This window comes from Giraffa tippelskirchi, chromosome 5 (genome assembly GCF_054371585.1).
Source record: "Giraffa tippelskirchi isolate mGirTip1 chromosome 5, T2T-mGirTip1v1.2.pri, whole genome shotgun sequence".
Lineage (NCBI taxonomy): Eukaryota > Metazoa > Chordata > Mammalia > Artiodactyla > Giraffidae > Giraffa > Giraffa tippelskirchi.
In genome coordinates, this window is record NC_137279.1 from 58,772,471 (window position 1) to 58,787,985 (window position 15,515).

General features: G+C 34.0%; 1 protein-coding gene across 1 annotated transcript in view; it reads left to right on the forward strand.

Annotated features, from left to right (window-relative positions):
* The window catches only part of USH2A (usherin), a 901,466-nt gene that overhangs the window by 119,669 nt on the left and 766,282 nt on the right, over positions 1-15,515 (forward strand). Inside the window, exon 9 of the mRNA XM_081491700.1 lies at positions 12,123-12,318. Coding sequence (XP_081347826.1) covers positions 12,123-12,318 — 196 coding nt within the window. The remainder of the gene's footprint in view (positions 1-12,122; positions 12,319-15,515) is intronic.

Genomic DNA, 15,515 nt, shown 5'->3' on the forward strand with positions numbered 1-15,515 from the left:
TTGTCGGCAAAGTAATGTCTCTGCTTTTTAATATGCTGTCTAGGTTAGTCATAGCTTTTCTTCCAAGGAGCAAGCATCTTTTAATTTCACAACTGCAGTCACCATCTGGAATGATTTTGGAGCCCCCAAAGATAAAGTCTGTCACTGGTTCCATTGTTTCCCCATCTATTTGCCATGATGTGATGGGACCGGATGCTGTGATCTTCGTTTTTTGAATGTTGAGTTTTAAGCCAGCTTTTTCACTCTCCTCTTTCACTTTCATCCAGGGCTCTGCCATCCCCTTTGACTCTGAGCAGAAGGAGGTAGATATGGACATTCCAGGCTTAGTAAACTACTCAAAACCTCCTCCCTCAGAGATCATTTCATCTATCTTGGAACAGTTTAGCATAATGATTAGGAGTAAGGGCTGTCTATCTACCTATATATGTATGTATGTATCTGTCTATCTTCTATTTATCTAAATTGAATACCTGCTATGTGTTAGGGCTTCTTCTAGGCACTGAAAATATAGTCATGAATAAAAAATAGCAAACTTTTCTGCCCTTAGAAATTTTTACATTCTAGTTTATATTAGCTGACATTCTACTGGATGATTTTAGAAATTTATTAAATTTCTTTCCTATTCCTCAGTTTTCTCAGCTGTAATAAAACAGAGGTAACTGCAACTACTGCTTCCTAGGTAGTTGGAGAGAGTCAGTCAGCTTATACATATGAAGCATTTAGGCCTGACACTATAAGGTTTAGCTGTTCTTAGTATACAGAGAGCATTGCCTAGATAACAACATCTGTGAACATTTTACTGTTGAGGGTAGAAAGGGAACTAATTTCATCTGACTTTTTTTTTTTTTTTTGCTAGAGCAAGGAGTGAATGAAAGGAATTCCCTGATAGAGATGAGCTCTTTTTGCATCAGCTCTTCACAGATTTATTCACTCATTCATACATTAATTTGTTTATTCATTCTCTCACCCAAGATACATTTATTGAACAAAGTTTCAGGCATTATGTTGAGATTCACTAGATAATAAGATCTGATTCGTGCTTAAGGAGGCTCAGAATCTAGAAAGGACAACAGAGAAGTATATGTACTATGGTAATATTCTATGATAATTGCAGTGAATTTAAAAGTATAGACAAGATGCTATTTTCTCTGCAAGTGCATATCGAAATAAGGCTGTACCCGTAGTTGTTCTTTGCATTTCTAAAACTTTAGCCTGTATGGTATGTACTAGAGTACTTTTTTTTTTAAAGGTTTGTTTCAGTTATTTACCATAATTGGAGAATTAACTGCTTCTTGTAAATTTTCCAGATGTGATCTTTTAAAATGAACATTAAAAGAAGTTTTAATCTGTTTTTTGAAGCCATTCTAAAACAAAATAAATCACTTACTTTGTTCTGTCACTGAAGACAAGTTGGTTTTGGTAACTTGTGGTCATCATAATGAACTTTAGCTTTCAAAGGGCATTGAATCTGTTGGACTTTTGGATCTATTGAACTCGTCTGTGAGTAACTTCTGAGAAGATCTCATCCCATCTCCCACCTTCCCATGCTCTTTATGTATCTTTGGTTAACAGGACATTTTCTTCTTCCTTCATTCAAAGATGCATAGTGGTCATTTGATATTGCTGGATAATTGGCTGAAAAAATATATTGTTTGTATAGTTAGATTTTTGAAAATGTGACTATATGTATGTTTGTATTTTTTCTGTAAATTAGGATCAGATTTGAAATACTGGAAATAAGACATCAAACTTGAGACTGACAACAGAGTTGATAAAAGTGCTTTTGGACCTGTGGAAGATTTTTGAAAGATTGTCTTTGCTAGTCTATAATAGTAACAAAAGAACACTATTCTAGTTTAATGATCAAGAAAAGAGAAATGTCATTGTGTAATATTAATACATAATGTGGTAAAATAAATTTCATCACTGTTTTCTATATTCAATGATTATTCTATGATTTGTCTACCTAAATATGTCAACACACTTGACTGCAACTTAGTGGCATTGACTAGTAGCCTTTAAGAAGCTATCAAAATGAAAGCAGTTAAATGAATCAGTTGATAAAGGTCTTCACCCTGATATAGCCATTGTCTAATCTTATCATTTGTACATCCAGGGACATATCAGGGGGAATCCAGTTGTTACAGAACAAACTGAGGCATAATTGAAAGTGACAAATGATCAACTGCAGATTGGGACATTAAATAGAAAAACCACTTGGTTCAGAACCTGCATAAAGTATGATATACACCTATTTCTAGATTTTAAATGAAACTTCAAAAGTCATTGATAGCAAAGATAGAAGTAATTGTGAGAATTCAAAAATTTATTCATAATGCACTTAATTAGTATTTCTTCCATTTTTTCCTTTACTTTCTTTGTATTTTCAAAAAAGAGTTGTGAGAAACAGAATTATAAGATGAAAAAATATAACCGTTATCTGAAATTTTTAAGCCACATAAAATCGTAAAGTATACTTTCATCCTTTAAGAGCAGAGGACAAAATGTGTGCCAAGGTGCCATTTAGTTGGGTATTTTTTCAATTAAAATTTAAAACAGACAATTATGATGTTCTCTCTCAAAATCTTTGCTTCTATATGTTAATCTCATTCTTTTGAAAATTTTTTACCTTTTAAAAATTACATTGTTTACTGGTAACTTATTACATTGTGCTCAAAAAAAGAGAATCATTTTCTCTGCACTATCTTACTGATCTCTGTGTAATTTAAAACAAGTACATTTTAATTTTCTTAGCTTTTCTTAGTGAATGTGACATGCAAGTGATGTAAATAATGTATAATTTCCTTGTAAGTCTATGCTGCTGCTGCTGTTTAGTTGCTATGTTGTGTCCGACTCTTCGAGGCTCCTTGGACTGTAGCCCACAAGGCTCCTCTGTCCTTGGGATTTCCCAGGCAAGAACACTGGAGTGGATTGCCATTTCCTTCTCTAGGGCATCTTCTGACCCAGGTATCAAACTCATATCTCCTGCTTGGCAGGTGGATTCTTTACTGCTGAGCCACTTGGGAAGCCCAACCATCCATGCAGTTGCATTTTATTTGCCCACAACTTTTAATACATTAGCAATAAATGTACACCGTGGAAAGAAATATTATAAAAAAACAAAAGTCATCAGTAACCCTACCATCCATAGACAACCTTGGCAAATAACTTCATTTATATCATTTCAGATTATTTTATTATTGTTATTTACAAGTCTGTGTCATCTGTTTATATCTTCTTAAAGTTGTATCTCTATATTCATATACATATATGAATCTACCTCTATCTAGAAAACAGGATTATACTCTACATATTGCTTTTCACTTGTTTTTAAATTCAAATTATATTATGTAATCTCATCTACATTTATATCTATGAATGTTTACAGTATGTTTCTTAGAAGATATATGATTTTCTTTACCATTTCTTTACTTTTGGACATTCATATCCTGTTCTTTCTTATTATAAGGGCCACATTATAAAATATATTTTTCAAATAGTTTAAAAAATGAACTTTTCTGAATTTCCAGTAGAATTGTTGGGTCCAGTGGAATGTACAAATGCTGTCCTGATAGGTGTGGACAACTTCCCCTCCTAGGACTAGTGTCTGTACTCACCCTTTCTATAAATTCTTGCACCCAAGTATTATGATTTTTTTTTTAAATTGAGAGTTGAAAAAATGATAACTATGCTTGATTTCTCTAGAAAGCGATGAAATGTTATCAGTATTTATGTAGACTTTTTTATTGTTCACAAAAAGTCTAGCCATTGTCACTAACAACTACTTGGTTGGACCCAAACCATTCCATTAGGTTAGTGGCAAATTCCTCTTTGTTTTTAAATGTTAAAGGACCCAGGACTGTCTTTGGAACATGGATATAGTATTGAGTCCAGAATTATTTACTATAAGACTTTTTGATAATGGCTTCTAAATGGCAACCCACTCCAGTACTATTGCCTGGAAAATCCCATGGATGAGGAGCCTGGTAGGCTACAGTCCATGGGGTCGCAAAGAGTCAGACACGACTGAGCGACTTCACTTTCTTTCTTTCTTCCTTCCTTCCTTCCTTCCTTTCTTTTTTTCTTAATTGACAATAAGGATAAAATCTCCAATGAGTCATTAGATCATAGTCTAAAAGCAGAAATGTTGTGTTCATAAGAATATCAAAGAATGGTTTAGCTGAATTTGCTCCACTAACTCATGTAGGCAGTATCCCAAACTCCAACAGCTGGCAGTAGCTTTGTTGAAGACAAACCGCATCTGTAATCAGTATGACAGGACCACAGGTTGCATATCATCACTTCCACCAAGTTATGCAAAAAGCATAACTTGAATAATATTAAAATCATCATTGGAAGAGCAAAGTCATCAACAAGAATACTTTGAAATAAAGTGAAAAAAATTAGACTTCAGGTATCGCAGCAAAATTTTGCATTTAGCCAAAGTCTTGCAGTGAGATAGAGATTTTGAAATACTGGGAATGAAATTAATTGCATGGCTGATTGACCTGGGGGAAAAAACTTAATAAGCACGTTTCTCTTCTCCCAAGCCAGAAGGTCTGAAAATGAGTTTTCAACTATTCTTCTGCCTATACGATGAAGATAGATCTCCCCTACATGGAGGACTCCTAGAAGTGATAGTTGTATCCTGGTGGTATCTCATGACTCCTAGGAATGAAGTTTAGATAAGACCTCCTCAGTATTTGTAGCTACAGATGACAAGACAGAAATACACTTTGGTCGTAAAATGCTCATTGGTCCGCTCTTTGGGCTACATCATCTAAATCAGATCATAGACTAGTACATTTGTGATCACAAAATCCCCTACCAATGGTTGCAGACAAATGTATTAAGTACACACTGTCTAACATACTCCTGGTGTCATTTGAACTCAAGGACAAAACTTCTGTTGGGTTTTTACCCTGCTCATCCTCCTTATTCCTCCTTTATCTTGTAACTTCTAGATTTTTTTTTTTATTTTATAAATTTATTTATTTTAGTTGGGGGCTAATTACTTTACAATATTGTAATAGTTTTTGCCATACATTGACATGAATCAGCCATGGGTTTACATGTGTTCCCCTTCCTGGACCCCCCACCCACCTCCCTAACTTCTAGATTTTGAATGTGTAATATGTGCTAGGCTTTGTTTAAAATTTTTAATGGAGTATAGTTGATTTACAATGCTGTGTTAATTTCTGCTGTAGAGCACTTTTTAAATGTTACCACTTACACTCAGATTATTCTGAGTCAGTAACAATTAAGTTGTTGTGTTAGTTTTGTTACCTTCCTTTTAGAGATGAGGAAACAGATTCACAGAAGTAAAGCATACTCAAATACTTATTGTTTAATGATATTTTTCATATTACTTAACCTCTTTGATCCTTGATTGCTAATCAAACAATAAAGTAATAGAGTATACTGAGGGCTTATGATGTGACAGATAATCTAAGTTTCTGATCTTTAAAACATCCCTGAGGCAGGAATTAAGTCTAACCCTTATATTAGGTGAGATATAAGGCTTAGAGATGAATTAATGATACAGGGATAGGAAATCAAGGAACAATGATCAGATGTGGGGCACCATATATTAAGTCAAAGCCTGGAGGATTCAATGAAGTAATTCAAGTGCTTAATATAGGGCTCAGAACATAGAAAGTATGTCACTTTCCACAGTTAGTGACAGAATCAGTACTTGAACTAAGACGTATGACTTCACCCTCTGCCTAATTTCTTTTGATTTTATGAAATAAAAATTGATTTAAAAATCATTATTGCTGATGAGAGAAAATTTAAAGAGTTCAACTTCCCCAATTTTAAACTTTTTTGATCAAAGAACCATAGTTGCCCATGTTTGAATGGTTGCTGCATATTTTTTACAAAATGAGCTTCATTATATATTTGTATATGATTTATTACAAGTCATCAAACACCATGCAATTATGAACACTTTACATAAACATTACTGTTTATTAATAGTTCCCATTGAACCCCTCTCTAATTTTTTTCCAGAGTAACTTTGTTTGGAAATTAATATCATTAATTTGTGAATTTTCAGTTAACACTTTAACACTTGTCTATTAAGCTGGTACTGTGAGGCTGACATGAGAGTATAAAAATCAGTAACTTGTATTTCCTGAAAGATACATGTAAGCAAACCAATCACTTGAGTTCACAGTGATAGGAGCAGAGTCAAGGTATTAATAAGAGTACTGTGGGAGAAGAAAAGAGGGGCAGCTATCCAGTCTAAAGTATTAGAAGTGGTTTTAGGGAAAAGAATCCTCATCACTGTAAGATAGATATGATATTGATTTTTAAATAGACCAAAATGTAAAGAGAGCATATTTTACTACTGATTATAATGCAGCCTTACCTGATGTGAATATTGTGACAATGTTTATATCCTCCTCCTTTTCATTTTTTCTTTTTTATTTTTCTCTTCAGCTAAGTAGAAAAACTCAATGTGTTTTCATGCTAAACTTTTCAGAATACCATAAAACAACACATTGGACAATTAAATTCTTATGTTTTTTCTGTCTACATTTAAAAATATTAAGAGAAGAAATAGTTCAGCCATGAACTAAGGCAAAATAAATACTGGAAAAATGTTTTTGACTATAGTTTATTCCAATAATAATGATGAAATATATCGAATAAACTGTTCTGAAATAGTAGATACATATTGCAGAAAATAGAAAAAGGAATGATCTTTGTAATCCAAAATATCAAATAGTTTTAAACAATGTTAATTAGAAAAAACAAAGGACTATTATTTTGAACATATGAAGAGACATTGTGATACTTTATTCTACATGGTTTGACTCTTCTGATTCCTAATTTATATATGTGACTCTGGAATAAGTTGAGTATTTTTGAAAGTCATGTGAAGTATTTCAGATCAAAAAAAAAGAAAAATATTTCAGAAATTCTGATATGCAAAAATTTTTAATCTTACTGCAAATCAATCATACTTTATATACAATATAACTTGACAGACTATAATAGGTTTTAGTGTACAAAATGAAAATTTTTTGGTCAGACATTAAAATTAAATAATAAATACAGATATGTATTTGTTCCTCATTAAAGTTTCAAGGTTTTATTTTAATGTCTTTATAAAAATCTAGAGCAATTGATTTATGACTAAAAATGCAAAAATCCTAAATAATTTTAACTGTTATTTATAATTATTATTTACCATTAATGACTTTGAGTTTATTATTAGAATGCAAGTATAGATTGTAATTAACCTATTAACCTATAACATAATTTTTCAGTTCAGTAGGTAAATTGATTCAGAATGTATAATAAAATTAGACAACATTTGTTTTTTATATAGAAGCATTCTTAAAATTTTGGAGTAGAGATTTCTTCTTTTAAATGATAAAGGTCATCTACCTGAGATCAGTAGTCAATATCATTATGAAAGTTGTATTAAACACATTTACATTAAAGTCAGAAATAATGCAGATATGTTCACCATCACCACTGTGTCATAGATTTTAATTACAGTGCTAAAAATTTTGGCCAATAATGTAGAAGTGAGGTAGAAAAAGAAAATAAAATATAAGTATATATTGAAAATTATGAACTAGATCCTCACTATTTGACAGGCAAAAGATAAATGTCCCTAATATATGAAAATATATTTAAAATAAATAAGAAAATAATATGAAAAATAAAAGTGAACAACCTTTTCAAAACAGATTTTTTATCAAACCAAATGAAAAATACTAAACCTTAATAGTAACCAAAGACATACATACTGAAACAGTGATTAACACTTTTCTAAAATAAAAATAATGAAGAAATAATCATAGTTTTAAGTTAAGCAGAACACAAGGAAATGGATGTTGTTAGGTATTCCTTGTAGGATCTTTCTTAAGGAGATACTAAAGTTTTAAATTTCTAAAAAATTAGAAAAAGCAAAATGTTTATGCTTATGCAGTAGTTGAAGAATGACTACTACATTATCCTGTGAATGAGAAAAATATAATAAAATTAATGATATTTAAGGATATGAAGCTATGTAATATGGTATATATATGTGTGCGCACATGTGAGTTTCTGTGTAGTCCCAATTTTGAAAAAAAAAATACGTAAAAGTTTTTTAAAAAATCATCTCATTTAAATATTTTGACGTATTATTTGACATTTGAATTGTCAATTTTTATTTTCTACTTTATAAAATGGATATTACTACTTTTGTTAAGTACACATTTATGCTTAAATTTTAGCTCATTGCCTATAAATTGTTCCTTAATTTGGCTTTGTCCATAAATTGTATTTGTGTTAGATAAGCTAAATAATTAGTTTAAAAAAATTCTAGCTTTAATTGATCCAGTATGTAACAAGGTTTATGTGACTTAGAAAATTTTTCTTCAGTTATACAGGCAATTCCATCTGCACAGTTCCAATATGCATGAATTTCATTTACCATAGTTTAGTTAAGAATCAGTCCTCTAAAAACATGTTTCATATATTAGTTATTATGGTTTGTTAACTGTAAATAATTATATAAAATATAGATTTTATATAATTTTGCTGCTGGCTCTTCAGTCCACAGATTACTAAAGAAATAATCACTGCACATCATGATCAGTGACCAATCATGCCTCTTCTTTCAATCTGTTGGTGACTGATCAGTGCACATTCATTAATCATTTCATTCACAAAGAAGCTTGTAGTTATGTAACCTCTATGTAAGTGATAAACTCATTTGGCATTTATGAGTATGAATATTCAAAAAAGAATGATTGTTGAAAAGATGGCAAGAAAAGAGTTTTGGGAGTGGAATTTCAATTAAACATTTCTTCTTACAAACAAAATAGTTGATCAGTGCTACCATTTGCATATATATATGCAGGCAGAGCAGCTTAAGGTGAATTTAGTATAAATAAGGACATTGGTTGTAATGAATAGGTAAAGATGTCCTAGCCAAAGTGATGTTGACAAAAACTTTACATTAAAGAATTCTCAGGTATATTTCATGCCAATGAAAGCACAAACATACAAATGATGTAAGTAGGCTGATCCATGCTTAGAAATAGAGTATGACAGTTCTCAAGGTGTAGAGAAGGTGCTTGTTCTATATGGAAATTTATAGAATAAGAAGGTAAGCACTATTTAAGATAATGCTTTTTAACAAAGAAAATTTAATTCTCAAAGTTTCTAATATTAAATTATAATTTATTGTTAGTTTTAATATTTTCTAAATATTTCCCTTTACATTTTTAGCTGATGAAAGTTTTAATAGTCTTATCTTTACTTATTCCTTTTTTTTCTTTTTTTTTAAATAAATTTATTTATTTTAGTTGGGGGCTAATTATTTTACAATATTGTGGTGGTTTTTGCCATACATTGACATGAATCATCCATGGGTTTACATGTGTTCCCCATCCTGAACCCCCTTCCCACCTCCCTCCCCATCCCATCCCACCGGGTCATCCCATTGCCCCAGCCCTGAGCATTTGTCTCATGCATCGAACCTAGAATGATGTTCTGTTTCACATATGATAATATACATGTTTCAATGCTATTCTCTCAGAATGTTACTTATTCCTTTTTTGATGCTCTCCCTTTCTTTATGTAGATCCAAGTTTCTTACCTATATTATTTTTCTCTTCTCTACAAAATTTCTTTTAAAATTTCTTCCAAGTCAAGTTTACTGGCAACACATTTTTTCAATTTGTGTGTGTCTTACATGTCTTTATTTCTCCCTCACTTTTGAGGGATTATTGTGCAGAGTATATAGTTCTAGGTTGGTGGGTTTTTTTCTCTCAACACTTTAAGTATTTCATGCAATTCTCTTCTTGTTTACATTTTTCTGAGGAGAAATGGGATGTCATTATTTATTAACTCTATAGGCTCAGTGTCTTTAATTTTGGTTTCTCTTTTGGAATTTTTTCTTTGGTTCTTTGTAGTTTGAAAAAGATATACCTCAGTGTAACGGATTTTGTTGTTTCAAATATTTCTTCTCCCTCTGATATTCCTATTATATGTATTTTGCTACTTTTTCAGTTTTCTCAGAGTCTTTGGGTTTTCTATTTTGTCTTTTCAGTTTGTTTTTCTTTGCTTTTCATTTTTTGAAGCTTTTAGTGATATATCTATCATCTAGTTCAGAGATTCCCTCCTCAGCCTTGTACAGTCTACCACTAAGCTCATCAAAGGCATTCTTCAATTCTGGTACAGTGTTTTTGATTTTCAGTATTTGCTTTTTGTTCTTTCATAGGACTTCCATCTCTCTGCTATATTAATCATCTGTTCTTGCATGCTCTCTGCTTTATCCACTAGAGTCCATAGCAAGTTAACCTTGCATGCATGTATGCTAAGTCACTTCAGTCATGTCTGACTCTTTGTGACCTCATGGAGCATACCCTGTCAGACTCCTCTGTCCATGGGATTCTCCAGGCAAGAACAGTGGAGTGATTTGTGATGCCTTTCTCTAGGAGATATTCCTGACCTAGGACTTGAACTCATGTCCCTTAAATTTCCAGCATTGATGGGCAGGTTCTTTACCACTAGTGCCACCTGGGAAGCCTGATAATTCTAACATCTCTGCCATAACAACTCGGATGTTTGCTCTTTCTTGTATGCCTTGTATTTTTTTTTTTTTTCATTTCTTGAAAAGCAGGCATGATGTGCCAGTTGAAAGGAACTACTGTAAACAGGTTTTTAGCAATCTGCTGGTGAGGAGTGAAGGGAGGGGATGTGTTCTATAGTCTTATGATTAGGGTTCAGCCTTTCAGTGACCCTTTGCTTCTGGACTGTAACTTAATGTGTGCCTTTGTTGCCACTACCCACTTTCCCTTTAGGTAGGGCAGGATGACAGGAGGGGGCTGGAGTGGAATGTTTCCCTTCTTCAGGTCAGTTAGGCTCTGGTCAACTACTTCATCCTAAGGCAGATATTGATCAGAAAAACAGAATGTTCTTGTGTATTTAAAAATGCTCCCTTTCTTGTCCCTCTGGCAGAAGCACCAGGAGATTTTCCCCTAAGTTTATTTACTGTGAGAACATGGTCACATATGTGGGGATACCCTTATTTCCCAGGAGTTTTCAAATCTCAGACTTGTCCATACTGAACTTCCAACACTGTATCAATTATAATTCAGATTTTCCACCCCAACATTCATTTTCATGGATGCTTCTGCCAATGAGACTTTGTTCCTATAGCTGTCAGTTCAGTTCAATCACTCAGTTGTGTCCAACTTTTTGTGACCCCATGGGCTGCAGCAAGCCAGGCTTCCCTGTCCATCACCAACTCCCAGAGCTTACTCAAACTCACATCCATCAAGTCAGTGATGCTATCTAACCATCTCATCCTCTGTCCTCCCCTTCCCCTCCTGTCTTCAATCTTTCCCAGCATCAGGGTCTTTTCCAATGAGTCAGTTTTTCACATCAGGTGGCCAAAGTATTCAAATTTAACCTTCAGCATCAGTGCTTCCAATGAATCTTCAGACTGATTTCCTTTAGGATGGACTGGTTGGATCTTCTTGCTGTCCAAAGGACTCTCAAGAGTCTTCTCCAACACCAAGGTTCAAAAGCATCAATTTTTCAGCACTCAGCTTTCTTCATAGTCCAACTCTCACATACATACATACATGACTAGTGGAAAAACCATAGCTTTGACTAGACAGAGCTTTGTTGGCCTCCTATAGCTGAGACTCCCTGTATTTGCCTGTTTCTCCAATCTTTGGGACAGGTACTTGCCCTGTGTTCCCCACTTAGGGATGCTGGGAGAGTCGTTTTTTTCATTCTGTTCAACATTTTATTTTTTGTTATGATGGAGTGATGACTCCAAGCTCTTTACTTGGTAGAACCAGGACTTAAAGTCAAGTTTTTAATGTTTTGAGAAAAGATTTCAGATTGTGAAACAATCGTAATTTCCCCCATTGGTTATTAAGATCTCTTTACATGGTTTCAGCTTGCATTTTCACTTTTATAAATCTGTGTGACCATGCCTGTAATATGCTGATTTCTGATTTATAAAACACTTAAAAAATACAATAGTGGCTGGCTTTTAACTTTTTGATATTAGCTATCTAGTGGAAGTACCTGACACATAAATAAAAAGAAAAAATACACCTTTATATATTTATCATTCTTATATTACTTTATTCTAGTGTGATCGCTGCCTGCCTCTTTATAATGACAAGCCTTTCCACCAAAGTGATCATGTTCATGCCTCTAACTGTAAACCCTGTGAATGCAACAGCCATTCCAGAAGCTGCCACTACAACATCTCAGTGGATCCCTTTCCATTTGAGCACTACAGAGGAGGTGGAGGAGTTTGTGATGACTGTGAGCATAACACTACAGGTAACTAGCAAATAACAAAAATAACAAAGATAGACTTGACCTACACATGCTGCATACTATTTTAAATTATATGATTGCTATTTTATTTAAGAAAGTGCTTTCATACTATTAAGTTTGAAAACTACTCTGGTTTACCAGATTTTCATAATTCCAAATGATTGGATAGCTTTCAAATACTGGAGTCTTAAACTATATAATTTCAGGAAAAAGAATTTTTTAAATAAGTTCACACCATTTGATTAGATCATAAATATGTTTTGGATAAATCAAGAATTATTGTATTATTCTGAATGTATTATTGTTGTTTAGTCACTAAGTTGTGTCCAACTCTTTTGAGACCCCATGGACTGTAGTCCACCAGGCTCCTCTATCCATGGGATTTCCCAAGCAAGAATACTAGAGTGGATCACCATTTTCTTCTCCAATTCTGAATGTGTATATCCTAAAAATAAATTTTATTGTGTGACCCAGATCTTCCAGTATTCCTGGATTCTCATGTAGAGATATTTACATGTCAGATTTGACATGGATTCTGATAATCTGGGAATCTCTTTTTAAAAATTTTAATTAAAAGCAGAAACTAACTATTAAAGTCTTGTTCCAAGAAACAACCAGCATTTTGCATTTTGACTAGTCATTGAAAAATTACAATTTCTGAAAGGCTGATATGTTAAAAACAGAAATAGATATTAGAATTTGTAAAACATAATGGCCCAAGTCTGATGGGTTTGAAATTATGCTACTTTGAATAATGAATGAATTTATTAGATAATTATTGGTAACCTAAAATGGTACAAGCTCTTGGCTAGGTACTGGGAATATAAAAATAAGATGATGAATTTTATTGTCTTTGTATGGATTATTACATGGTGGTTTGTTATTGTTTTTGTTTAGTCGCTAGCTTGTGTCCATTTCTTTGCGACCCCATGAACTGTATCCCACCAGGCTCCTTTGTCCATGAGATTTTGCAGGCAAGAATACTAGAGTGGGTTGCCATTTCCTCCTCCAGGGGATCTTTTGATGTAGAGATTGAACCCACATCTCTGTATTGGCAGGCAGATTTTTTTTTTTTTAACCACTGAGCCACCTGGGAAGCCCACATGGTGGTAAAGACATCCTATTAAAGGAACAATTAAAAGGTTTGATGAGTGCTCAAGTGGAGAGGAGTAGTAGGAGTTAACCAGGTGAGGGAGTAGGGGTAGATATTGGAGTGTAAACAAAGTTTTCCAGTAAGAGAAACAGTTGCACAATGGCCGAGAGGAAAGAGAAACATGGCATACTTGCAGAAGTGCAAATGGTTGATTGTAAGAAAGGAACTAGGAAGAAAGGCAGAGTTCAGATGCTAGAAGGCCATCTCAACTACGATAAAGAGATTGGCTTGTACTCTAAAGTTAATGAGATGCCAAGTATGGGCACTTCGGGAAAGTATTGTGTTTTTGAAACATCCATCAGGTTATAGAGAATGGTTTGTAGAGGGTCAAAAGTGGTTTGGGAAAACCAGTTAGTCAGATATTACAAAAGTTCAGATGAAAAATAATGTGGGAAGACAATTAAGTCGTGTGAATAGAAATGAGTGGACCCAGTAGATATTTAGGGTAGAAAGTGATGCATTTTCTGAGCAGGGTGCAGAGTGTAGATAAGGGAAGTAAGAAGAGTCAAGACTTATGACTAACACTCCAGTTTGAGCAGCACAATCAAAATTGGTAACAGCCATTTGGATAGGATACAGGAGGATCAAACTTAAGGAGAAGATGGCAAATTCTGTTTTGAACATGTTCCCTGTAGGTTTCCAAGAAAGAAAGAATAAACTCTCTTTGACACTTACTCCTTGGAAGAGTAGTTATTAACAACCTAGACAGCATATTAAAAAAGCAGAGATATTACTTTGCCAACAAATGTCCATCTAGTCAAGGCTATGGTTTTTCCAGTAGTCATGTATGAATGTGAGAGTTGGATGGTGAAGAAAGCTGAGCGCTAAAGAATTGATGCTTTTGAACTGTGGTGTTGAAAAAGACTCTTGAGAGTCCCTTGTACTGCAAGGAGATCCAACCAGTCCATCCTAAAGGAAATCAGTCTGAAGATTCATTGGAAGGACTGATGTTGAAGATGAAACTCCAATCCTTTGGCCACCTGATGTGAAGAACTAACTCATTTGAAAATACTCTGATGCTGGGGAAGATTGAAGGCAGGAGGAGAAGGGGATGACAGAGGATGGGATGGTTGGATGGCATCACAGACTCAATGGACATGAGTTTGAATAAACTCTGGGAGTTGGTGATGGACAGGGAAGCCTGATGTGCTGCAGTCCATGAGGTTGCAAGGAGTCAGACACGACTGAATGACTAAACTGAGCTGAACTGAGGCAGTCAGAAACAGTTCTGAAACTCCTTCCTTAGAGAAAGCCTTCCATGATTCTTCAGAGAAGATCAGTATAATCTATATACTTGAGTGGCATCTTATGCTTATCACAGCTTTTAAATGTATATTTATTCATGTAATTATTTAATTGGGATTCTTCTTACCTGCTAGACTATAAGATAGCCCTGTAAAAAGGATGCCCTGTGTATTTTCCTCAGCACTTAGCATAGTATTTGGAATGTGGTAATCACTCAATAAATATTCATTGAATGATAAACAAAGGACAGATTTCTAGATTGGAGATATAAATTTGGGAGTCATCAGCATATATAAACGGAAATATCCTAGACATAAATCCATTTTATTTTTAATTAGCCCACATTCAACATCTATTAGAATGTGAGTTTTTCATTTGATCATGTTATTTTCATGATGGTGGTTTGGTCACTAGATTGTGTCCTACTCTTGCGACCCCACGGACTGTAGCCTGCCAGGTTCCTCTGTCCATGGGATTCTTCAGGCAAGAATACTGGAGTGGGTTGCCATTTCCTTCTCTAGGGGATCTTCCTGACCCAAGGATTGAACCTGGGTCTCCTGCATTGCAGGCAGATTCTTTATCCACTGAGCTATGAGGGAGGCCCAAGTTATTTTCAGTCTTCTAACATTGGGCCAATTTCAGCAATATTTGAGCAAAAGTGCATCATGTTTAAAGGGGGAATTGGCAGCCTTGAGTTTTATTTCAGTGATCTGATATGCTACTCAAATTTACCTTAGAAACTTCCTCTAATTTGGATTGTTTTCTAATATAAGATGGAAAGGGAAATTTTCTGAATAACAAA